General features: G+C 41.8%; 1 protein-coding gene across 3 annotated transcripts in view; it reads right to left on the minus strand.

Annotated features, from left to right (window-relative positions):
* VWC2 (von Willebrand factor C domain containing 2) overlaps window positions 1-27,449 on the minus strand; it is an 80,655-nt gene that overhangs the window by 37,555 nt on the left and 15,651 nt on the right. The window contains exons 1-3 of one of the 3 annotated variants that reach the window (XM_064660737.1): window positions 23,530-23,637; window positions 21,630-22,411; window positions 14,884-15,013 (exon numbers count right to left, since the gene is read on the minus strand). In XM_064660737.1, coding sequence (XP_064516807.1) covers window positions 14,884-15,013; window positions 21,630-22,343 — 844 coding nt within the window. In that variant the 5' untranslated portion in view covers window positions 22,344-22,411; window positions 23,530-23,637. Of the gene's footprint in view, window positions 1-14,883; window positions 15,014-21,629; window positions 22,412-23,184; window positions 23,293-23,529; window positions 23,638-27,449 lie in introns of those variants that run through there. The other 2 variants (XM_064660726.1, XM_064660745.1) reach the window with 2 other exon arrangements.

Raw genomic sequence — 27,449 nt, forward strand, 5'->3', positions numbered from 1 at the left:
GATAACTGCAACTCCTCAAGCGTCCCATCACACCCATGAAGATTAAGGCTGCCTCAGTGGGCTCCAGCAACTGGCAGCATCTTTTCTTGTAGACCCGTGGCCTGGCATTCTCATGCAGCCAAAAATTTAATTTATGCAGATTTCTATGAGCAAACGTTACATACCTCAACACAGACAGGCAGCTCCACTTGGCCATGCACTGGATGCTCGTGAATGAATAGATCCATCTTTCTGTTTGAGACTTAGATCTACATATGCTACTTCCACAAGGAAAAATTAGGCACCAAAGGCTAGTCCTTATTTTAATAAAACACATATCTTCCAAAAATAAAAATAACTAAATATTCTAATTCAACTCAGAGCAAGATCTGCCTTTTACAAACAGTGCTTCTTTGGCTGGAGTATTCAAAGGTGATTGAAGGGACTTACACCAAAGTTACAGGCAAGGCTTTGGTGAGCAAGTTTTATGTCTCCGATTCCATGCAAGATGCACTCGTACACATGGACACCCCTTCCTATATATTCAGCGGCTGATTTACAAAAAACAGTGAATCACAACAGAATCGTAACAGTATCTGTATATCTAAATTCTGATCCCAACCCTCAACTAAAAATTGTGTTAACAGCTATTCAATATGAACTCTGCTAAAGAAATAACCCACAAATTTGAAAAGAAAATCAGATTTTTAATTATAAAGCAGGCCAGTAAGCAAGGAGGGGAAAACAAGACAACAGATCAAATCATCCTGTCATGTATCTGGAGCTAAATCAGCAGTAAATCTATCAAAACAAGAGGTAACAAGGATGTAACAAGTGACCCAATGCAACTATTTAAGCTCCATATCTTACTCATTGTATGCAAGTCCCACCTGTGTCACAGCCTGAACCTATCAACAATTCACTACATAGTAAGAAGAGATGTGACCTTATAATTACTTTAATGCTAACTTCTAGTGACTGATGTGAATTTACCTTTCTATGGGCCTGCCCATTTGGGAATGCATCTTCAGGCTTCTTTATAATTACAGAGCTTTCTCTTGTATTTTCAATCCACAGCTACCCTCACTGCAACAAGCATGCAGCCAAGGAGGGACCTCCAACTCACGTGGATTAGCTACAGTCATAGGTGAATTATGGGTGATTCACCACAATCTGTAGAAATGTTATGATTAAATCCAAACCTTTGTTTTCACTTATTAAAAAAAGGAAAAGGCAACAAAAAAGAAATACAAATACTAGGTTTCAAGCCTCCTAACTGTAACAAATGCATTACAGTATAAGCTAGGCACATCTAATGACAACTGCCCACATCTTCAGGCAGCCAATCAAAATGTCATCTTTCATCTCAGGGACCGTAATATCAAGGCAACCTCTTATCCTCTAATGCTCTGCAGCAAAAGCTGCCCTGCAGCTTGAGCAGTACTCTTGAAGCTTTCTCTGAAAAACAAGCGTGCAATGATCTGTGGGCCCATGGGAGCAGGTATTTCGCCCACACACACGGTGATATAGTCCAGATGGAAGGATAAGAATGTTACAGAGAGTTACCAACCACCTCAGGAAAGTAGGAAGGAAATTACAGCTGCCAGTCCACTGGCAGCCCACCTTACTGTCTTTGCATGCACAATCATAGAACAGTCTGTGTTGGAAGGGACCTTTAAAGCTCACCTAGCCCAATCCCCCTGCCACGGACACAGGCATCTTCAACTAGAGCAGGCTGCTCACTGCCCCATCCAACCGGACCTTGAATGCTTCCAGTAATGAAGAATCAACAACTTCTCTAGGCAACCTGTTCTAGAGTTTTATCACCTTCACCGCAAAAATTTTTTTCCTTATATCTAGTCTAAAACTATCCTCTTTTAGTTTAAAACCATTACCCCTGTCCTATCACAACAGGCCCTACTAAAAATTTGTCCCCAATGTCTGGGAGGCAAGGTAAGAGGGTGATGGCCACAGCCCACTGCCATGTAAGTGTTTTGAGATAGTCTGAAAAGTGGGAATGGCTTTCACTAAAAATGGTGTTTGATGACCTCTGTACCATATGTATATATATATATACACATGTAAATATATACACACATACTTATGTGTGTGTGTATACGCACACATATTTAAAGAACATGCTTAGCCAGGAGGTTAGAAATCTGCCAGGTGGACCTCAAAGGGTGAGAACCTCCTTTGGAGCTGATCCCAGGTTGGGGTAAACATAAGTGGGCTTTATGTCATCTGAATCCATAAAGTTCCCTTTCGCATTGTCCAGATGTTGCAACCCATGTATGTCATTCCACTGACATGACCAGGGTCAAGGGAGATTTCCACCTACTTTCAACTGTTAGGCCTTGTACTGGCTCTGGCTGAGCTGGAGTTCATTTTGCCACAGCAGCCCTCACAGTGGTAGTTAGAAGGATGTTGATAACACACCAGTGTTTTGGCTACTGCTAAGCTCAGCATCAGCACTGCAATATTCCTTCCTCAATCGAGGGCAAGATTCTGAGAGGGGGACACAAGTAGGCCAGCTGACCCAAACTGACCAAAGGGATATTCCATACCATATGGTGTCAGCTCAGATATAAAAACTAAGGCAAGGAAGGCAGGCATTTACTGTCTCCAATGGCTGCCTGCTGAGGAACCGTCACGTGTGCTGAAGCCCTGCCTCTTGGAGGTGGCCGAAGTAGAACGGGAAGTAGAGAATAAACCTTGTTATCTTTTGCTTTGCTTTTGCACACACAAGCTTTTGCTTTGCCTCTGCTTTAACAAACTGCCCTATCCCAGCCCACGAGCTATTTTCCATCTTACTTGCTCCCCCATCTGGCTGGGAAGGGGAGTGTTAGAGCAGCTGGATGGGCACCTGGCATCCAGCCAAGGTCAACCCACCACAGCCCTGAATATTTTTATCTGGTAGCAGTGCTCAAAACCAGAGTCCAGAAAATTTCTGCCTTCCCCAAATCATGCTTTCAGGTCCATAAAAGTTTCCAGACTGCTTCCCCACTTAGCTGATACCACAGGGATTTTTATGGAAGCGTCTTCTGGTGTACAGCCATAGCCAGGTGACAGCACAGACAACAGTACAGCCAGGGAGAGAGCATCAGAGCCCTGAGGGAGTGTGCACTGCAGAAGACCTCGGAGCCAAAGCCTAATCAGTCATACCTAGGCACAAATACAAACCCCATGTATTTAAAGATAATTGACTTGACTCTCTAGTCATTTTGACTGGAAAGAATCACCTGTCACAACAAACTTAACTAAGAAGGGTGAAGATTAAACACTCAGCTGATGTAAAATTAAAAAGTCCTCTCCTACTGACAAATACATCACCTGCTCATAATGAAAACTGCACAACGGTTAAAACTTCTCTGCTGAACAAGCTGCCAGCAAAAAAATCCAAGGAAGTGTTTATTTTTTCAGCACCACAGGCATATAAACAGTACACTCATTGAACACCTGCTCGCCAGCAAGCCTGGCAGCCTTCGGCAGCAAACCTGGACCTTGCTTCTCCCAACACTTGGACCTGATAATTCTTCCATGTCTTAGCAGCTTATCTAATCACACCAAAACATGACAGCCACGCGAGAAGGAAAACATACCTTATTCAAACACACCGAAATCAAAACCCAACTTGCAGGTTTAATGTTTAGGCTACAAACAAGGTAAATGAGGTTTCCTCATGTATTCCAGGTTATGTATGAGTGCTTAGAGATCTGCATGTATAATTAGATTTAATTATCTAAGGAAGTGGAGGGGGGCAGGAAGAGAGAGAGGAGAGGGGGAGAGAGAGAGAAAGGGGCGAGGGGGGTCAGAGGCTAAATAATGAATGCAGAATTGCCTATAAGCTGTCATCATCACCACCCAGCTTGGACATCAGCATGAAATGTTCTTAAAAACAATCATTCGCTCATGTTAGTAGCTGCCAAACCTCCATCTAATCCGTTCATTAACAATATATCAGGTTAGCATGCTGTCATGGCAGGAAAATAATTAGTTTTCCATTGTGGGGTGGCACATTCTCTATTACATTGACATAACAAATAACTCCATAAACTGCTATAATTTATTTGCTTCTGAGCCTTTTTTTTTTCTCAATTAGTTCTTCAGTAGATTGTATTAAACACACACGAACTACAAATACAGAGTCCTTTGACAATCTCAGAAATCTTAAGATGGCATGGATAGCTACTACACAAGCAGTTTATGAGTGACCTGCCTTTAGGTCATTTAAATAAAGGTTTGATAGAAAAGCTGAAAGCAAACCATGCCAAAAGGCATCCTCATTAGGTCTCATCTCCATCATCTATATGTACTGAGTAATGTGCTATTGTGGCCCAGGACACAACACAGTGATTGTGCAATGGTTGTGTCAGAAAAGGATTGCTGCTGTTTTAAAATCTCTTCATTAGTCTGTCTTCTTGCCTTAAAAAGAAAGTATAAGTACTTCCAGGATGGGTTTGGCTGGACTAAAGTGAACACAGACTAGTTGCTTTTCTGCAAAGGGCTTTAAAAAGAGGCAGTTCAAAAAGTAAACTCTAGGATGTGGACAGTAGAAAACAACAATATTACGTTTCTGCTCTTGTGAAAATGAACAGCTTTCTACAAGGCTCTATGGCATGTCACTCTAGGCTGTTTTGCTGTAGCTAGGTTAAGATAGTTTATTCCTCCTCACAAAGATATGATCTTTATTTTAATCCTAGGAAACTGTGTACCAGCACTATCTTCTGCTATGTGTTCATGGGTTAATTACATGGTGCATTAAAAACGCTATGTATGATGCTTTTTGATTTTCTTGCTGCTCTCTTGACTTTGCAATGTGAGCACAGGGAAGATTTTCATTGGTACTATCCCTCTCCCCTGGTACGACAGTTTATCGCATGATTTTTAATTCATGTCCTATCACTACTAGAGACCTCATCTGTTCTCACAGGGAAACACTGAGCTTTCTTGCTGCTCTTTCTGTACTTCTGCAACCTCCTCTTGCTGAGTGCTCAGCAAATATGGAAGATTATACAAACCAGGTGGGAGGAACCAGTCTTTATATAATAGTGTACTTTTAATAAATGCAAGCCTTTCTTAACGAAGCCTGACAGATGCTTACATACAACATTTCACAGTGATACTTAATTAAACCCACTTAGTAGAAATCTTAACAAAAGGTCATCAAAATACCCAAGCAATTTTCTTCACTACCTGACATACAGTTTTACTGAACTTCATTTACCATTGTGCTGCCTTGTTGCTTGGTTTCATAAGAAATTATTAATGGTCACTACTTCTGCTTCCTCTTCTGTCTTTAACAGGACTCATTAACTGTGTATCTCCCCCAAAACTGCCCAGTTTAACCAGTGATTTCCCTTTTGAATTCAAAATGCTCGAGAAGCATCATATTATCAGAAAGGAATAGAAACTATTTTGGAGCACAGCAAGTAACACCTTTACTTTTTTCTGGAAAAGCAATTAACACCACACTTCAGTGAAACTACCTTTGAGAAAGGAGATAACACTGCAAGTATTTAAAACACAGGAAACACAAAAGCAATTGCTTGGATACAGATCTTCTTTATTCAATGCTATTCACCAAATAAAAAAAAACAAAGAAAAAAATTAAATCACATGTTGGGTGAGCACACAATGAAGATACTTATCCATGGCTAATAAACAGTGTGTGACTTGCTGCTTCAAAGTACTTAAAAGAAAGTGGTCAGTAACCAACGTGCAATAGCAGTGTGTTGCAATGTGAGAAGAAATGATGTAGGAGAAAAACCACTCATCATCTACAAGACTGTAAGGTAAGCTGAATTTATGCATGCAGTTTTTTAATGGGCCTCTATCCAAGGGCTATGGGCACAGAAATAAGCAAACAGAGGTGAAGACTCAGCAAAAGAACAGGGCATTTAGAAGAAAGTGATGTTTACCAGTAGGAAGTCATTCCTCTAATGAAAATTTAATGAGCACTAGTGTAGGCAGCAAAAAAAAAAAAAAAAAAAAAAAAATACAGAGCTTTCCCAAATGAAAACAGCAATCAAAGTTTCTGATTGCCTATCAGCTTTCAAATGTTAATCATTATGGTAACTGTGCTGGGGAAGGTAAGGAATTACTTATACTGTGATATTTTCTATCTGCGGTTGTGTTTTTTGTTGTTTTTTTTAATCACTGATGCTGTACAGCTGAACATGTTCAAGGAAGCAAACCTGCATGGATAATTATCCCCATGGAAGCAATCCAAAGGTTCACAAAGTAAAAGCTCCTTCCACCTTAAAGATCAAGGTTTTAAATTAGGAAAGTACTTAAGTCTCCAGCTGATAAAGATGTTTGACCTGCTGGGCAAAGGTAATCGCCAGGGACTTAATTTGGGACTCTCACAGCACACAATGTAGGGGAGATCCCCACAGCAGTAGTCTGAAACATTAAAATACTACTTAGAGCAAGAAAGACAAGCACTGCAATTTTATGAATATTAATAAAAAATATCAGAAGCTTTTAGCCTCTCCCTTAAGAACCCATCACTGCTTTTCCTCCAGAACCCTTTTCCAAACACTGGCAGAGCCGTCCAAGTCAGCCCATGGTCAAACTGATGTCAGGAAAGGAAACAGGTTTTCCTGTTCTTCATCAGATCTTGACTTATTTACAAATACAGCTCAAACAGGATGAAGAAAACTTCTGAGACTGCTGCCATGCTCATGCAAGACCTACAACAAACTCTAAAAAAAGAGGAGTCACATCAAGACAAACCTTGTATTAGCAATCCCTCACTGCTTGGAAATGCTATTGCGATTGCAAAGCACAACCATAGAAAAGCAAAGTGTTAAGGAAATGAAGTTTAACGAAATCAGCTAATTCCCTGCTTCTATCAATCAGTAAGTCACTCAGACCAATTCACATCTTCCTTAATGCCTAAACCTCAACCTCCTATGAAAAAAATAAGCAGAGAAAATTACACTGCACTTATAAGTAAAAGGAGATTTTGATTATATAATTTATCACCAGAGGGCAACTGTTATTATATCAGAGAGATATAGTAACAACATTTTAATATAAGCCTCCATCTCCCCTCAAAGCCAAGCAAACTCTTGGATGCCTCACTTAACATAATGAAATACTAATGAAAAAATGCAAAAGAATATAAACCAACACACACAAGGTATCTTTCTTTATTGCTCCTTTTGATCACACTGCAAAATACTAATCAGCCATGTAGTCCTATTACTGCATCACTGTAGCACCTAGCTAGTAAATAGTTTCTATTTACAAACAGGATTATCTGCAAAGAACACAACTAAGAGCTCACATGGACATTGACAGTGATCAGCTAACACTGGATAATGAATTAACCTATGGTAATTCAATCTGGAGCAAGACAGAGTTTAAGAATCCAAGAACTCACAATTAATCAAACAGTATAGCATTCTACTGATAGGGAATATTACTCCAAGCATGTAGCACATAGCAAGATGCACACAAGTGTTTCAGACCTTGGAATCCTACCTGCCTCCCAAATGTGTGCTACAATTTCAGCTAGTGACAGATACAAAATTAAAATAGACATCCAATAGCAGAATGAGGGAGCAAAATTAACACTGAAAATATTTTCTGTAATCAACAGCAAAAAAAGAAATACTGTGTGTAGGGAAAAAAGCAACTCCTTTAATGTTTCCTGAACTTTCCTCAAACAGCAAAGAGCAAGTGCTGTGAGCAATGCGTGGAGCAGGAGGGGGCCATAATGTGAGATCTGAGATCCATTTTTTCTTTTAACATCTTAACTATCTCTACACATGTGGGTATATAAATGTGCAATATAAACTCGGAAAATTCTTATATGAAGAACTTAAAAATACAAAACAAACAAGGGAACAAAAACCCAAAACAACTGATGACTTCATTTTGGAGAGCACAGGCTAGCTGCTTCACTAGAAAACAAGCACATCTACAAACGCATCTCTATGTAACAGAGAAGGTGTCAGGAAAGACAAATCAAGCCATAGCACACTGTTTACTCCAATATACTGGTGGATATTAGCACAAAGGCACTTTCCTGTCTGAACCAGAATGAGCATCCTATGCAGGATGGCAAATATGTGAAACTCTTGTGATGAGCGGTACAGGATACATCAGATATTTTTTTTTAAATACATGGAAGCTGCTAGGAAGGTTATTTTTCTCCTCCCATCCCAGGATTTGAGTGTTTCTTTTTTTTATATCAGCACAGTAAGCATATTCATCTTTCTGCTTCTGAGGCTGATGCAAAACATCTTTTAAGAACCCTGGTAGCTGTGACACACACAATCTTTGACCACCATGGGGAACTGGCTGCTTGTTTCCCACACTCACCTGGAACCATCACTATTAAACAACTGTTGGGGCACATCATCATTCAACTTTTGCTTCAACCCACAGTAAGGTAACACCCCCTGCTAGCAGTTGCCATGAAAGTGACCGATACAACAGAATTTAGCTGTGACATATGAGTTGAGCCTGAAGTAGCAGGTAAGAGATGAAAAACTGACTGCTGAAGAAATGCTTTTCAGGCTCACTGTAGCAGTCTGTAATGATAAAATATAGCAAAGTGAGTTCTGAAAACCTTATAGGATACACTGCTTTTTTATTTTAATAGGCTCTTCTACATCTTCCTACTTAAGTATAAAGTACCACTTTAAATACCAAGGTTACTATAACTTCTGATTGTCCTCATGTCTGAGCAAAATCATGGGACATGATAATTCAGGGACACTTACTGCTGCTTTTTGACAGCAGAATTCCCAACTGAGAGCATTCTGGCCTCTTTGTAAAAAAAAATAATTCACACTTTATATACAGGTGTACACACGATAAATATGCATACACTATATAAATTGATTTATCCTTGTAATTGATCTAGGCTCAGTATAACTGGATACTTCTGCCATATCTTCAGACAGATCCTTCTCATCTTCTGATAGGTTTCTATATTGAGGAAAATAATCATATACCCTGAAAGCCCACGTAACTTGTACATTAACTTCTACATTCCCTTAGAGGAAATAACAACACCTACCACCATTTAGCCAGCTGAACATGAAAACACAAACTCAACGGTGGCTTATATATCCATGTGCTTGCATGCACATATATGTTATTATGTTGGAAACAATAAGGCCTCTCTGGTTTTGACACAAGTTTTGCTCAGCCCACTTTGCCGTGGTCATCCATGCACATTTAAACAGGTTCAGATCTAAGTGAAAAAAATGGCACAAGAATAAAATTCTGAGATTTCTGGACAGGAAGCATAGACAAATTATGTAGCAATCAACTTTCCCACAGTAGGGAGAGAAAATGGGAGAGGTGAGCAAAGAGATGAAATGAGTTTAAAGGAATTTCTTGAATTAAGACAACACAGACCAAACTTCCTCTCAACTTCATCAACAGCAGAAATCAAGAACAAAAACTACTGCAACGAGTTTACCAACTTAACCTACCAGATTTGGAAGCCATTTTAAATGTCCAATGCAGCTAAAAAGAAGCAAGTCTGTTATTTGTTTTCAATAAATGGCTGCCAAAATATCTGCTACAGTTTTTCAACCTACCTGCATATTCACTGGGCAATTTTAATCACATACAGCTGTTCATGCAACTTTAATGGTATTTTTCCCCCCTGAAACATTCATTCCCCCTAAAACATTAATATTTCCTGGTTAAGAGTCCCATATTATAAATAATTTTGTGAAATACAGTCTATTACAGTGGGAAATCTATATAGAAGTTTTAGCAAAGCAACTCATGGACACAGAAACATGAAACAAATGTTACCCTGCATACACATGTATTCAAATATCTGAACTACACATTACAAGGAAATAAAAACACGGTGCAGACAGTGTGGGTTGGAAATGGTATCAGTTTGAAATGATTTCTTCTTTATTAGGTTATTGCTTTTTAATGTACATTCTATCAATCTATCTTTTTAATAAATTAAATACTTATCAACTAGAATTTACAATCATTTTATGATACTTACATTTTGTATTACATCATGACCATTTGATTTGATCCCCTCCTTATAATGTAGGCTTAAGAACCACTCTCAGGCTTTAAAACCTCCGAGTCTTCTATATATAAATTAGCTGTCAAAGCATGACTGAAAAAGGCATTTAAAATGAAAAGAGAAAGAGGCACTGATTGCTTAAATTTCAAAGCAGCTACATTCCTGATGTTTGCAACAGTCCTTCCTTGAACATACCTGAACTTGACCTCTACCTAGACAGCATGATGATACTTTCTTTATTGCTGAGATTAACGCATATATTGTCAAGGGAATATCATATTTTATTTAAACACTCTGCAAAAGGACATTAAATTTTACAGGTCAGATTCTCCATGGTGCTTGAGCAAAGCTGGGGCTGCAGGGAAGAGCAAACAGCCAGCTCACATGAGAGCTGCTAAGGTGCTGCTTCCCTTTATCTGTCCAGAATAAACATCCTCATCCTTGTTATGGCAAGAGAGGTCTCTCAGTCCAACACAACGTCTCTCCACACGGATTTTAGAGGAATGACTGTTTAGAGGGCCAACAGTACTGCCTCGACCAGCAACATTTTTTAACAGACCTGAGTTCTACAGTAAGACAAACAATTGTACAAACAGTAGAGAACAGGACAGCTCTGTCAGTGGTTATCAGGGTTCTACCCCCTTGAGAGCTCCTTCCCACAGACACAGGTCTCACTCACTTCTCATTCAGAAGCACTCTCAAGTCACCTTGTGCCTAAACATTGTAACTGTACATAAAGGTACCAAAGTACTAAAGTTTCAGTGAGTCAACCTCACAGCTCAGGTATACAAAACCATGACCACTCACTGTCCCTGGCCACATCACGTTAGACCTGCACCTTACTAGCAGCAGTCATTGCAACCAAATAGTGCATGTATTTCAACCGTAACTATGGACCCAAATATGAAATGAGGTACTGACTCATCCCACCTAAGACACTTGAGATGACTGCAACCAGAGTAAAGTCTCCCTCTTGCACAGACAGTGAGAACAGACAAGACATCTGCAGATGTTACAGCCCTGAGAACACACTAGTGCCCTTGGGCATCGGCGTTTTTATTTTCAACTGCGCAGCTACAAGCCTTTGCTGAAAGGAGAAGCCCAGCTCTCCCTGGTGTAGACAGAGAAGCAACACTGACACACAGATAGATAAATGCTAGAAAGGACACAGGATCCACTTGATCTTATTTGGGGCAATCTTTCAGCCATATAATGAAATAAAAATCTCTTGGGGACCTTAGATCAAAATGTTTTTGGTCTACCAGTGATGTCTCTCCCTCCAGGCTCCATGTGGGTTGCGAGTTTAATCTCATCTTCCTGCAAAAACAAGATTGGGGTCACCCTTGATTCCATCGGCTGCTCCACAGCTGTGGGCTTCAGGTAAAGCAGCATTCAGCTTGTATGTCTATTAGGGCTCTACTGATGGAAACAGAAGTGGAACACACAACCAAGGTAATCTAACCTAGAGCAACGTAATTCGCTACCAGTATTTCCCTCCACCCCCTTCCACTGCTCCAAATGCATGAGTGACAAGAGCCCCGCCTTTTCCCAATGAAAGGGCAATTGTATTCCTATTATCTTTACCCTGAACCCTGTACGAACTGTGGAAATGTCTGTACCTGATTCTAAGCTTATTGATATCTCTGTGAGCAGGGATGGCTTCCAAAGAACAAACTACAATGCTAATACGGTAAAGTAGGATGGAGATCTGAACTGGGCACTTGTTACTTAATGCAATTTTCTGAAGTTAGATTTAACTTCCTGGACGTTTTTTCTGATGGTGCTGATTCAAAAGCATGAAGCTCAACATGTTAATACACATGAGAAGGAAGCCTCTCCTCCATTCCCCTCTGTCCTCACTCTGCTTCCTTGCATGGCATTATATAAGACAAAGACAAAACAGCTCCCTTAATGCAGTGACTTAAGACATAAAAAGCAGGAAAATTCCCCCCATCCCTAGATTTTCCTAGTGGTGTCACCTTTTATCCCTTCTATATACTACTTTTCAGAGCAAATATTTCTTTAAAGTACTCCCTGTCCCTGCCCACGAAGAAGAAAATAACATCTTCAGCTATGGAAGTATCTACCTTCCCTTTTGAGAGTCAGGATGTGATATAGAAGATCATTAAATCCTACATATACAACTATTCTTTACTCCACAAGTTTACCACTCTCTACTTACATTCAAAGTAAGTCGTGTAAGCCTGATGTGCAGTTACATATCTGTCCCTCCTCATAAGGGTTGCCAGTAATTTTGTGAAAACAGGTTGGAGAAGTCAACTACACACCCTCCTTCCCACCAGAGGTAAGGTACCGTGTCTCACACCTGTCAAGACGCTGAATTCAGTTATTTCTAATAATCGCAACCTTTCACTAGATTTCCTCCACAATTCTTAATCAGGCATTTGTATGTGGTCTTACCACTGACAGAGGTAGTTGCTCAGCTCTCACTGTTGGTTCACTGCCAGCAATCCACAGACCAGGCAAGTTGGCAAGGTGGTGTATGTTAAGAAGTGGTAGGAAAGGGACGGAAATCAGAGTTTGACTGTGTGCATTTTTAACATAAAAATGTTAGTAGAGAACCCAAACTTCACCTCCCATCTCTTCTTGCTCTACCAAGGCTGAGATGCAGATCATGACAGCAGTTACCTGACTTGTATGCTTTCCACGGCTCCACCTTTCCCACCATTCATCCCTGAGCTCCCTGTCCATCACCCAAAGCTCTTTTTGGATCACTAACATGATGTCACCACTGCAATGATCAACCCAGAAGCACAGCACGATGATTGTTTCCCCAGTTCACATTCACAGCACAGTTGTTCCAGCAGGCTTGAAAATGAGAGGATGAGGCAAGGTAGGTTACCCTGCTCAGTAGGTTTTTTCTCCAATCTAATTAAAAACATTCAGAAATTCACTGAAGTTCCTTGAGAACTGCACGTCCCATGCTTTAATATTAGCTCTAAAAGCAAACAACCCATTTTTTTTTAAAGGCACTTCCCAGGTGGAGAGGTTTCCACAGAAGTTTCTATACTATACCAAAGCTGCTGAACCAGAAAAATTGATCTGCTTCTGAACTATCTTGGTTTTGTTGTTATTGCTAATGTTTTTTTTTCTTCATCTAAAAGCTAACAAGGAAAGCCACTGTTGGTTCTCTGACATGCAGAGAAGTGACAGTACAGCTCACTGGAAACAGGCAGCTTTGGTCACCTTGGTCTGAAACTGGGTCAGAGATGCCAGCTCATGGTAATACCCGAGGAATATGCAAGTAATATTAGGGATTCAGAGGCTGAGGACAAGACAACCCTTTTCTTGCAGGCAGAATTCAGGTAATACAGCTTTAACAGTCTGAGAAAGGCAGCTTCCTCACAACAAAACATATGTTTTGCGCGCAATTTTTCAAAAAGGTCTTATTTCTGGGAAAAGTGTCAGGGAATCTATGCAAACAGGCAAGCCCCACACTGCTCCACCATCTTAACCCAAAAGCAAGCCACCACCAGGAGATTGCTACTGCTGTGCATTACGTTGATGCTTGTGGGAGAATGTGCACCGATGGAAAGTCAATCCAGCTCCAAATAGCATTAAGACTACTGGACAAACTCAGTAGGAAAGACTACAGACAGCTAATGCTTTATGCTTGTTACTCCGTCCCTGATACTGAAAACAGACCTTTTGCCTGCTGAGAGTCACTTCAACCTGGGGAACTGCAGCAGAGTATGGCACACACAAAAAGCTTGTGAGCATGTCACAAAGATTCTTACCATCAAACATGTGCTAAAGGATCCTTCAGACTGGCTAGCTATCACATCACCAGCCTCCAAATTCAGACTTTCTCAGGAACTGTCCCTAAATGCCTCAAAAAATGCCTGTCCTCATCTCCAAAAACACAGCGCCCTTAAGCTGTACAGCCGAGAACAAATTCCTTCAGGGTTGTAACAACCAATTAAGGGATGCCAAGCAATTACTTTTATATCCATACAAATGACACTCCTCCAATGCAATTAACTATCCCTTATCATCTACTCTTGAATTTGTGGAAATCATATGCCAAACACTCTCTCCTCCCCCAACTTTTCCACAATTTTAATCAGTTTGTTTTAGCCAATGTAATGAAACCTACCTATTCAAGAGAAATAACAGATGTCTGTACATTATCTGAATATTTTTAAATGTCTTTTTTAATTTTAAATATAATTTCATTTGAGATTTTGCAGCTTTCATTTCTATTAATAAATTATCATTTCTTCTTTATAACTGATGAGCTAGTATGTCATGTAATTTTTTTCCTCTAAATAGACCAAGACTTTGATCTAATGCAAGCTCTTGCTGGGAGTAGAGAGACTTTCTGTCTAATTTAGTTATGAAAAATATTCAATTAAACTCGGGAGTTTAATTCATTTAGTTATGAAAATTAAATGAGCTCAATAAGGTACATTTGATTTGCCTTGAGAAAAAAAAAACACAAAAGAAAAAGAAGGAGGGAAGAATCTCCAAAAGGGGAACAAATAAGAATTCTAAACAAAAGTAACTTTTCCTGCTCATGTTGAAAGGTGGATAACATGACGAACCTGAGTTCCATTCTGTGTGCCTACATAAAACATAGCCACAACGAGTTCATGTAAAATTTATATCCACAAGACACATGAATAGATGATATTAACATCCTAATTGTCTCCTGGGTAACAAAAATCCCTTAGGTCATAACTGAGTCCATTCCAGTCAAGGGAAGATCTGAGTCCTCGTATCAGGAAGACACCATCCCCACACAATTCTTCTCCATCTCCATTCAAGGAAAAACATTCAAATTATTTTTCAAAACCAGAACAGAATAACATGGATCTCTCCAACAGAAGCCTCCTTCCAGTTTTCCAGCCATTACTTACCATTTTTGCAGATAGGACAGCACTGATCAGGCTCATACACCGGATCCACGCACTCGGTCTGGGGACAGGCTGAAACAGTGCACAGCACTTCACCATTGGCTTCACAGCGACACTTTTCACACGGAGAAACCTGAAACACAAATCCAGTCACCTTTTAACTCCTTCTCTTAATGCACTCCTCCTCATCTGCGCTGTTTCCTTCACATCTTTTTCCTCCCCACTTTAAAACAAATGGGTTTTGTGGTCTGAATAATGCAAATAGCAAGACTGGGCTCCTGCAAAATTAGAGAACCACAGCAGAAAAAGATCTATGCTCTGAACTTATGCACCAAATGGGAAAGTCAAAGAGATCTTGAAAATAAGAACACTGCAGATTTTTAATACAAATAAAACCAAAATTTCCCGACTGCATTTCTAATGAACCTCCAGAAAATTAAGCTCATAGTCTAGTTTATTTCTATTAGAGGTTCAAAAAATAAATTAGAAAAAATATTATAAAAAAAGTTTTGCTAAATGAAGTACGAAGCTTCTTTTAACAAAAATTAAATCTTTTTTCCAGGTTTTAAAGCATTTTAGTAGGAGGAAGTTGTATTTTATTTAAAATTATATTTTTCAAAGAGAAGGCAGGAAAAAATATCCTTTTTGAATTCAGGTATTTCCCACAGGTTAATTGTATTTGGGCTATTCTAATACTTGTAACTTTCTGAAAAGAAATTGCTATTCAAAGAAAGGGGTGAAGTAAAATACAGGTAATCCTTTTTACCCAGTGAAATGTTACTGGTTTTAAAGAACTCTTACAGCATAGGAATACCACAAGATAATTACTTGAGTGACCTACTTCAAAGAAATTAATTCCAAACAAAACAGTATCAAGGCTCTATTTAGTAAAAAATGGTCTTTCAATTCCCTATATTTGCCACATGTACGATTCCAGCTGTCCTCTTCAGCATTCCTGACCAGGCACAGCATATTGGATTGCTGACGTTCTCATACCACACAAGCAGCTGGAGGCAGAGGGAAGCAAGGATGCTGAAGAGCAATAAATGGTGTACTGTAAACCTCATTGCTGTACTCTGTAAAACCACATGGGCATCCATGCTCAGATGAAACACAGGATGAAAATGCAGCTGAATGTTATTATTAGTGATCCTCTAAATCTATAATCTGTGCAGATTACTGGTTTACTTAAGGAGGAGGTTGTTCTTTTCATAGACCCTTTTTCCTTCCAGATTCCAGCTGATGCAAACAACCACCCATTGCATTTCTCCAATAAAAGCAGAAAAAACTCTTGAATATAAAAAAAAAGGAAAGAAAACAATTATTCTCTGTGAAGAATCACCCAGATGTCTAACTTGCAGATCATCTGCTTCTTCTCCCTAATTTTTAGGCAGCCCATGACATTTTTTCCTCAAATCCATTCTCTGCTTGTTTGCCTCTCACATCCTTCTCACTTCCAAAGTTCAAACATGCTGATGCTTGCACAGCATCATCTCCAACTAAATGCTCATTCATGCTTTGCTACTTCCCTTACCACCTGCCAGGGCTGTCATTTGCTTATGCACTCGCATATCTTTCATGCACTCCCCTCTGCTCAGAAAGCTTAAATAGGGTCTCTTGCTGTGTTGCTTTCTGCTTTTATTACTATTATTTATTTTGGGCTTCCTTTGCTAGCTACTCACTTTGTGTTTTCTCTTTGCTTTACACTCTACCAAGGATGACACCACAACACACATTTATAAAATCCTACAAGGAGTCTGACAGCCCAGTACTGCAGATCTTTACTAAAGACTTCAGGACAAGAACTTTGTCCTGTAATTGTTTGTAAACTGCCACAATCACTTCCAGAGCTAAAGTGTAAACGGATGAGGAGGTTTCTGATCCAGTGCTCAGAGTTGAAAGGTTCAAGTATTCAAGGTAATCAACTGCAGTGCATGTGAAGTTTTGAGTGCCAGCAAACTTGAGCTCCTAAGTATTGCCAAGTCAGTAATAAGAAGCATTCCTTATGGAGTTATATCCAGAAACAATACTTACTAAATTATGAAAACATGCCATTTAGGGAGGATTGATTTTTATTTTTTTGGATTATTTTTAAGGAATCCTACTTGATAAAAGACACCAGACCTCAATTCCAAGGATCTGGGTCAACAAGGCAAACCTGTACTTTCGAACAGTTTTAACGCTTTTTGCCATGACTTGGAAAAGATGCAAATTTGTCAACCTGCAAAGTTCAATGAGACCAGTAACTGCAGCAACAGATATTTCTTCTCCCAGGACACTGCTTAGTAGCTATGCCATTCAGTATTAAAAGTGGTGTAAAAACTAGCGTATCTCATCGGGAAACAAGGCAGCACACAGATGTTATTCCTAAAGTCTCTCATCTGTAAAATTTAAACATATTCTAATTAAATAGCTTTACTAGAATTCCAAATTTGACAGAAGCCTAAAATTCTTAGAAAAAGAAGCAATTAATTGTAGCACTTAAAATATTATTAAATAACAAAACCGATCTAAGCTTTATTTAATAAGGATGACTCATGATACACATTTCTGTCCTACACAGCACATACACCTGAAGACTACATCTTTCACGAACATTGTTCATGTGATACTGCAGTAATGAATACACTTCCAGCCTAACAGATCATGAGATTTCAGGGCAATACTTACAGTATGCCCTTGGTAAGTACTGTAATCTCTACAACCCAGCAATACAAGTAATGGTAGCACCAATAAGGAAGGTCTCCACATGCTTATTTCTACAAAACTCTTTTCAGGCATATAAATAAACAACAGTGGCTGCTAAAATGGTATCAGTGTCAACAGTTATCTGTTCACCTTTGGACAAAACAACAGTGTATTGCTTTTTATACATCATCAGGATGCAGCAGGAACTGTAGAAAACCCCCACTCCTTTCCACACCTTAATGGCAGCTTAATACTTGGAGACAAAATCATCACTAGAGAGAAAGACAGTAAGACAGTGTGTATATGTAACAGCAGCTAAATAAATCAGAATGAGAAGACACATTTGGTCTTTCATTTCCTCTCTTCTACTCATACAACCTAAGTGCATTCCCTGCAGCACAGTTCCTAGTGGCAGTCAATGCAACCAGCATCCCATTTGTTCATCTGGGAAACGACCAGCCTGGCAGCAGTCATGCTCAGCACATATGACACAACCAGGCCAGACTGGATATAATATCACGTATCAACCTCTCTCTGAGGACTAACAATACGACATCTCTGTGGTCTGCAGATTATTAACTCTAAAGCAACTGTAGTTGCAAGAAGACAAGAGGCACAGAAGTCATATGCATTCACCAGGCAGGCAGCCATAAAACCTGTAGATAATAGAGTACAGATGGCAAAAAAAAAAATAACCTCTTAAGAACTGTTTAAAGGGAAGTTTATTAGCAGAGGTATAAACGGAGTTGCATACATTGCAAAAGAGCAAACTATTGTGTAAACTGGTAAATTTCCCACTGGTAGCAGTGAAGAAAACTGTAGCTCAGTAAGGGTAGTAGGTTTATCCAGCAACTCAGTGTAAATTGTCATAATTAAGAAGTGACAAATCATTTTGTACTCATTGAAGTGCTACTGCAAAGTAATTTGAGCTTTCCCCTTTCTTTTTCCACAAGTCTAACTTCAAATAAAAAACCAAAAAGACATCAAAACTAAACCAACAAAAAGGCTGGAAAAAAACATATACAATCTTTACGTGGTTCCTTGAGACTTGAAAATATCTAAATTAGAAAAAAAAAATCATAATCTACAACTTTCTTTTGTGCTAAAATTTTTATTCATACTTTTTTGCCACTTACACAACTCAAGAGAATATGAATGGGGTTACACTGACAATAATAAACATACCAGCCCTTCTTTTACTTCTCTGTGCCTTCTAAATACCACAGATCTTTCAAAATCCATTTGGGTTTGTTGACTTTCAGATTTCCAGGTAACTCACCCACTAAGAAGTACAACTTGTGGAAGCAAGGAAATTCTAAAAGACAAATGAAGCAGCAACTTTCAAATATGTAGGTCTTTCCTAAACATTTCACTTCTGAAGATAATTTACGGCCCTTGTAAGGCCATGACTTTTTACATCAGCCTGCATTTTCAAATCTTACTTTAATAATGAAAAATGTCTAGTGGACAATGTGCTCAGAAACCTTCAGTTTCAAGTGCAGAACTTTATCCTCACTGCATTTCACCAACTAAAGCTTTTGCTACCAGTCCCACTGATTTGGACGCTGTGATTCCTCTGCCATTTTGCCTCACGATATCCACAGGGGACCAGACTGGTGCTGATGGAAACAGCTTTACGAGACCTGATCCTTCCCCCTCACCCAAGCTGTGTTTTCTGCTGATATCCATGTCCTTTTTGAAAACAGAAAAACGCATACATACATGTGCACACAAGCAAAGCCTGTAGGACTGACTGTGAATCAAAGAAATGTATCAAACCTCCCATTCCCTGGCATACTCAGTTTCTGGCTCCAGTCAGGGCAATTTTTTGTCACATCAGGCCATATAGCAATTTTATATAAGCAAACTCCCAAACTTTTATGCATAATTACACATCTATAGAGAAATGCTTTGCAAATAATGTCACTTCAAAGTTAGAAGGTCATCTTTTTCTTCCTTCAGTGATGTCTGGTGTTCTTTGGCACAAACAGTAGGTACAGACACAGAGAAAAATCAGATCACTATCCATTTATGACTCCTTCCGCAACCTTAAGCAAGAGATAGCATATTAGTAACCATCAGCTTTAAATTCACAAAATGACCTCTGAAACTGTGTGCAATTGCTTGCATTTTGCAATTGCTTTCACTGAGCAGCAGCAAACTGACTACATCTGTACCTTATGTCACCAGGCAATCCCTCTGATCGGAGTGGCCTGGGCAAACAGCTGCATTTACAATTTGTGCTCACAATACTGAAACAACACTGAAGCTCAACTAAAAACCAAGATCCTCACACATGAAAATAATCAGGCTGCAGTTCCACTGCCTGTGTCAATAACTTTCCTTGCTCATCCTGACCAGACATCCCTTCTCACTTGTGCTCCCAAAGCTGGCTAAAACAAGCAATAAGGGAATCGATGTGTCATTTGAGGAAGGTATGAAGACAAGGACTGAAAGGTGAATGGGGTTAAAAAGCTAAAAGCCAAAGTATTTTCAGAACATTTCTGTAAATGTTACGTTACTGTTCAGCACTCCCTTCTTACCAAGGCTGCCAGCCATGTCCAAATGTACCAGGGAGCACTAACACAGTATTTTAAGCTTGCTTCACAGTCATTAACACACCACCACAATATAAAAAGGCTAGGAAATGGAACTCTGTAGAAGAGCGTGAATGAAAGGTGGTCAGAAGGCTTTAAAACTCTGACCTACAGAGAATGTGTGAAGAACCTTCATGTTCTGGCCACCCCTCAACAATTAAGTTTGTTGGAAAAGGAAGGATCTCACAACCCATCTCTGAAAAGGTCACACCAACTAGCTGCTGTTAAAGTAGCTGCTCCCTCTTAAGCAGAAAACTGCCACCCTGAAGTTGAATGCAGTCCTTGAGGGTGATATGGAAAAAGGGAGGATGACACAATGTTTTCTGCCATGTTTTGAAATTCACTAGTGCTCTACACATCACTGACTAAAGAGAGCAACGGGAAATACTGTGATTTATTCCAAAGAAAGCAGTTCTGCTCCTTTATTTATTTGTTTTTCCATACGTTGAAGAACATGGGAAAGACATTATGAACCAAATTTAAGTTTCCATGAACATGCAAATACCACAGAGAGCAGAGTGGCAACTTTAAAGCCTTCACAAATACATTTTCTCCATCCTGAAAAGGGGCTCAGCTTCCAGAACCTTGAACTGGATTTTGTAGTCCTCTCAACATATTCAGCACAAAAATCTCTGGTGTGTTCAGAAATGGGGTTTGGACCAGCCCTGTATCTAACAGTCATTCATAAGCAAATTCATGTGTCTGTCTGAGAGTCTGCTCACAGATCTCAATCACAATAAAATGCTAAACGAAAAAAGGTAAGCAATCAGAAAACTGGCCTCAACTCCAGAACTTTCAAGCGCACTGTCATAAGTTGCATTTTCACTGATAATGACCTTGCACAATAATGCTAAAAAGGCCATAGTCTAAGAGGATTTCCCTAAACATAAGGCTTTTCAAGTCCTTTTTTAAACTATCACTGTAATTCAGACTGCAAACCACGCTCTTATTAAAAGAAGGCCCACAGTCATTCTCAGAAAGCAAACATTACACAACCTTGGCAGCACCATTTAAACAGTTAAAAAGGAAAAGACAAATGACTTTTACAAAAAAAAGGCATCATCACAGAATGATTACTAGAAATAGAAGTCAGCCCATAAAACCCTGCTCAATCCCTGCAAGGTAGAAGTTTAACAGTTAACAGTTAAATAAGGAAACAAATGTATTGCCAAAAATTTTCATAAAATTTGTAACAGCACTGAGTAGGATCCTTCCAAGTAGCATTTTTTACTGTAAATACCAAAGGAATTAATAAAGATCAGCCCCCTCATTTAAAAATATTAGTGTCAGAGAGTAGAAAAGGTCATGTTTAAGGGGAATATTTTACAGCACTGCAGAAGTAATATTAACACAAAAATGAAAAAGGGAAGGGGCAGGACCCAGAACACCCTCTGAGAAAGCAGTTAAAGAACATAATATCACTTCAAACAAGAGAAGAATTCATAAAACTACTTTTCACCTTACCATGAACTCCTCTAGGGTCTGATAGTTTTTGCCTCGGAACTCGCAGTAGTTCTTCCTCTCCTTGCACTGCGGGCAGCACTGCGTGGTGTCCACATGGATGCAGCGAGGGTGGAGTCTGGGGCACTCGGGCTGGATACACAGCGGGCCCTCCTCCGTGCAGAGGCAGGGGCAGGCAGAGGGGCCCGGCGCAAACTTCTCCCCAATGGCATAGACGAAGCCGCTCTCGTCCACGCAGCCTTTCCCACGGTAGTCAGGATAGGCGTACTCCTCCGGAGGCTCGGGAGTGACACTCGCAACAGATGCTGGGAGAGACGAGTCTTCAGCCACCTGAGGTTCCTCGGGAGCAGCATCCCTTTGCTCTTGCACTTGAATGCTCCCAGATTTACTGCTTGTCCCCTGGCTGTTCCAAGCCTGCTTTTGCTTAGTCCATGACTCCTTGTTCGAGTAGTTCCTGTTTCCTTTGCTCTTCCAGTCCCTGCTACCCTCCTCCCTCCCGCTCCTGCCGATCTCATTCATTTTCCCTGGGCCTGTCTGGCTGTCCCTGGTAGACGTGTGATCCCTCTTTTCCTGGCTCGCCTTTATCTCCTGTTTGTCTTGAGCCTTGGCTAGTTTTTGTACGGGTATGGTGGAGCTACAGAGGGCAACCATGAGGCAGCAGGTTACAAGAAGAGAACTAGAGAGAGCTCCAATTGCCATTGCAGTAGAGCTGGGCATCACCTACTGCATCCCACAGGGGACACTGCACTCACATCGGAGGGAAGCGCCTCACAGATCCACGGTCCCTAGGAAAAAAAGAATTAGGAATACTTCAGCTTCTGCACTTCTTCCCCCCCCGCACCTCGCCTCCACTGATGCAACATCTCAAACAATATGCAACCTGCCTCGGTAGTTTATGCAAAAGGCAAACAACAGCCTGGTGCTGCATCCCTCCTCCTCCTCCCCCGCTCTGCCGAGTCTTATAAATAGCAGGGCTCTTGGACACGGACCGGGCGTCTTCGGCTCCGAGAGAGCACCACGCAGAACTCTGGAGAGTCAGCATTTGCAAAGGCAGGTGCAGGCAAAACCAGGCGCACTGGGGGGTTATTTTACCTTTCAAATGGCAACACGTGAAGACGACGGACGCCCAATGAATTAAACGGAGCGCCCCATAACTTAGCAGTGTCCGGAACAGAAATTACCCAATTGAGTGCTATTCCCTGACTGCACGCACGATGATTTTCATTAATCTCTTATTCAGCCTGAAGTATCCTGGTTTGGGTTTCGTTTAAATACCTACCACTGAGCACATTTCTCACAGACAACTAAAACCAAGCATACTAAAGCGAGTAGAGACAAAACACCTCCCTTCCGAACTACCCAAACCAGCACACACCCCCCTCTTCCTCCCCGTGTCTGAAAGGCAAGGCAGAGCTGCTCCGAGTTTCCGCAGCACAGGCTCATTTAACCCACATCCTCCAGGAGTTCGGCAGCGCTCCCGACTCCTCTCCCTGAAACGCTGCACGCGAAATCGAAAAAAAAAAAAACCAAAAAAAACAAACCACACCAAAATACATACACTACTCCGGCCACGACCAGCATTGCCGCTCCAGCCTCCCGGCACGGCCCCACCTCCGCGGTACCGCTCCCCAAAGCCATGTCAAAGCCTCCCTCTCTGCCCGCCCGCCCGCCTCCCCGGCCCTCGGCGGCGGCACCGCGGGGCACCGTGCTCCGCCCGCCCGCCAGCGCTGCCCGGCCCGGCCCCCGCAGGGGACCCGGGGTACCGCGACGCTCGCCCAAAGTTTCCGGAGGGCCGGGCAGCGCCGCCCAACCCGCTGCCGGTGGGGCTGGGAGGGAGCCGGGCCAGCCCCGTCCCCAGACCGGCCGCCTCCCCCGTGGCCCGGCGCGGCCCCTGCCTCCCTACCTGCGCTAGCGCCGGGCTCAGCCCCGCCGGCGGCTCGGGGCGGCCAGCCTCGCCCCGCGCCCGGCTCCCATGGCGGGGCCGCGGGCGCGGGCGGGCGGCAGCGGCGGCGGCTTGTTGCTGGCCGCTCGCCTCGGCGGACCTGCCCAGCCCGCAGCGCGGCGCGGCGGCCACAGCCGGTCCGGCCCCGCCGCGCCGGGGACGGGCTCTGCCGCGAGCCCCGCTGCTCTCACATGGCGGCCGTGCGCCCCCGTCCCCGGGGGCGGCGGGGCAGGACGGGGCGCTCCCTGCCTCCCTCCCTCCCTCTCTGCCAGCCGCCAGTGCGGGCCGGGAGCAGTGCGCGGCGCGGGGAGGGCACTCGGCGCTCGCCGGGGGGCGGCAGCGCAGCGCCCCTTCCCGCCCCTGCCGCCGCCGGGGCCCCACCGCGGCTGTCGGGAGGGAAAGCGGGGCAAGGCGGGCTCGTGTGGGGTCGGCCCCGCACGCCGGCGGGCGAAACTTTTGGCGGTGTTAGGGGCGCCAGTTCGGGCTGCGCGGTGCGGCGGGGGTGGGCGCTCTCCTCGCCGTGAGGGGCGAGCCCCCGCTGCCGAGGCCCGGCTGGCGGCGCTGCGCGGGCGGCTGAGCGGAGCTGGGTCGGGACAGGTGAGCTGTGCCCGCCTGTCACCGCCCGCGCCGCCGCATCACCGTCACACAGGACTCTGCTGTAGCGCTGTCCTGCTTAGCCTGTTCTAGTAGCGAAGTGGTACGGGGTTTACTAGTTGAAATACTTACTTACGCTTTCGGATGGCCGATGGACACTTCTGTAATTAATATAGTTGCATTTTTCTCCTTAATACTTTTTGATACCAAAAGAGAAAAAAAAAAAGGGACAGAATGGTCTGTTATGAAGATGGCTCCTGAAACTCTGTTGGGACAGAAACGCAAAAGAATACCTAGAGGTGCTTTTATTCAGGATCTGAGCAAGGGCTTGGAACGCAAAAGGTTATTTATTTATGTAGTTATTTATTTTTAAGCCACATTAGATGACATATCAGTATAATCTTCTCTGAGTTTTGCTTTACAGATGTTCCATAGTAGTCCCAGCTGCGCTAACCCTCTGCTGCAGTAGCTCTTCAGCAGCTGGCTGTGCCCTACTCATGACTACGGCTGGATTTCCCAATGTACTTAGCACTATAACTGAAATTTTTAGCCTAGGTAAAATTTTCAGGGTGTTTTTTGTTTGGTTGGTTGGTTTTGATTTTGGGGGTGTTTTTTTGTGTTTTTTTTTTTTTTTTCTTTAGAATGGTAGCACTGCAATATCAGTACTCAGGAGAGCAATGAAAATCTGCTCGATACTAATGTTTCACTGTTAAGTACCTTCATGAGCGCCTGTTATTTGTGCAAACCCAGACACTTAAATTCCTCCACAGGAGGATGCAGGTGCTAAACTCTTTTGGCTGCTGGGTTGTTGATATTAAAAATTATGAGTCCTGTCTAGTTTTCAAAAATATTTCTATTGACACCACCTCATATCTTCCAGTCAGATGTTCATCAGCTAAATAATGTTTTAATTATCTGAAACTTTAAAATACAAGACTAAAGTTTTGAAGGATATGAAGTAAAACTTTTCTATACGGTGCACTAATAAAATGAAATTCCATATTGCTATGGGATTTCTAGACAAAGTCTTAAGGAGTTAAGATAGACATTTTTCATTACTTAACTGTTAATAATCATTAAGAAGTACTTGCCTTCAAATTATCATCTTGTTACCTCTGAATAAAGAATTGAATCTTTGCCTTGTCTAAATCCAGTAATTTTATGCCTTATATAGCTTAAACCCTGACAGGGGGTGAGCAGCCAGTACACCACATCACTAATTCCAGAAGAACAACTTGAATGACGGACCTTATGCTGAGTTCACAAGCCTGTGAGCTTTGCTGTCAAACAGCAGCTTGTTGTGGCTAGACCAAGGCAGAAGGAAATAGGGACCTCGTGAAGGCAATGCTATGTCTGCGATAAAGAGCAGAGAGAAGCCAATTTATGGTTCTAGCATTTTCATGTGTTCCCAGGTGAAACTCTGGTACCAAATCTGAGACCTTCTGCATCCAGGACCCTCTTTGTAGGAACTCTACATCTCCCATCCGTAGTTACATAGCACACAGATCAGCTGAGGCTGAAGGTTCAAGGTGCTGCTCTGTAACAAGAAGGGCAAAGCCTCAGAGCGTTTTTGTAACCACAAACTGCAGCTCATCCTAGACTGCTGGGCAAAGTAAGAAGTAAATATCCTCATTTAGTTTTCTAAAAGATTTCTTATTGGACTTCAGCCTCTGTTTATTTAGATTTGTAGGTATATTAAGTGATGCATTGTACCTGACATTAAGACCCTTGCAGAACTGACACCTGACCACTTCATTAATATCATAGTATCAAATTGCAATATTTTATAGTCCAAGTGGATAAACAGCAGATAGGTAAAAAATGTTTGATTTTCATCTTCAGTGTGAATTCTGAACTAGAGGGAGAGAGAATAATGAAAATCTGTTACCTGAAGGCAGCTGCTAGTGAGATTATACTTCTCGTGTAATGTGAGGTCCTGAAGTCCTGTTTATGCACAGGGCAAATATGGCATAAAAACACAGCTCCAAGTTTCACCACTCTGCTCTCCCCCTAGTCAATAGTAGAAAGGACAACTGTGTGTCTGAGTGAGAATCAAATTCTGCATCCTGTTCAAGACTCTTTCCCTTCTGCTGGGTCTTATCTGCATGATGAGAACTTTGTATTAGCTAAATAAGAGCTGCTGTGTACACAAAATAGTATACACAGGGTTTAGCTTATTTTTACTAGGAATTAGCCTAATTTTACTAGGAAGCAGTTGAATGGAAAACAAAAAGGAACTCAGTAGCTGAAATAAAAATGGTTCTGGTGAGGAATAGCTTAAGTTGAATTGGCGTGTTGACCATTATTGTCAGGCCAGGCTCAAGACAGTGAGAGTGGACATCCATGCTGAAAATAGCTGGCTATTAGTCAGAAATACTTAATTAAACATCTAGTCCATGAGATTAGGGGGACTAAAGTTTTGATGAATATCTTTTAAGAGTGACCTTGGTGTGAACAACAAGCACTCAAATGTAGGATTTTTTACCACATTAAAATTGATTGTCTGACTGATTGATTACAACATAAACTCAAAACCTCACAGCTAGGCTGACACTTGATCTGGACATCTAAGAGCACTGAAGACAACCACTTTTAGCCTAACATATGGATAAACTGAGTTCTGGGATGCACATACTCTTCTCAGTGTAGGCAGGCAGCCCCCACACACGAGGGAATCACCTAACATGCATCCCTTCCCATGATCTCATGCAGGGATCGTATCCTATCTTTCCTGTTTTATTAAAAGAAGTGTCCCCTGCCTTCAGTGAGGAGACAGGGAGGGAAAAGAGGAGGAAGCCCCATGGGACCCTGCAAAGCTGGGCAGGGCAGGGGGAACAGAAGAGGAGCCGCAGTGCAATTAGGGAGTGGGCAGGGGTATTTAGAAAACCCCGCATAACTAAGATTTGCTTTGGTGTATCTGCCGAGTATCTGCAGAGTCCAGGGACAGGACAGGGTGTGATTAAGGTGAGCAGTGCCGCAGGAGATGTGTGCTGCATGTGCCCATGTTGGTGCATTACCCCTGAAATTCTGTAAGGTGAGGGGGGGAGATGTCCCCAAAGCATGACTCCTCTGGGAAAAGGTGCCTTTTTATTTTGCTTCATGTCATTATTCCTTCTGAAAGGAAGAGAGTTGTTATATGAAAGGTATTTTTATTGTTGTGCTAAAGTGGCAGTTGTTCAGGCAGGTTCATATCACAGCCTTCAAAAGGTAGCAATTTGTGCAGTAGTATTAGTCCAGCCATATAAAATAAGACCTTCAAATAACAGTCAGTCTGAAGACAGAGACAA

This window comes from Pseudopipra pipra, chromosome 1 (assembly GCF_036250125.1).
Source record: "Pseudopipra pipra isolate bDixPip1 chromosome 1, bDixPip1.hap1, whole genome shotgun sequence".
Lineage (NCBI taxonomy): Eukaryota > Metazoa > Chordata > Aves > Passeriformes > Pipridae > Pseudopipra > Pseudopipra pipra.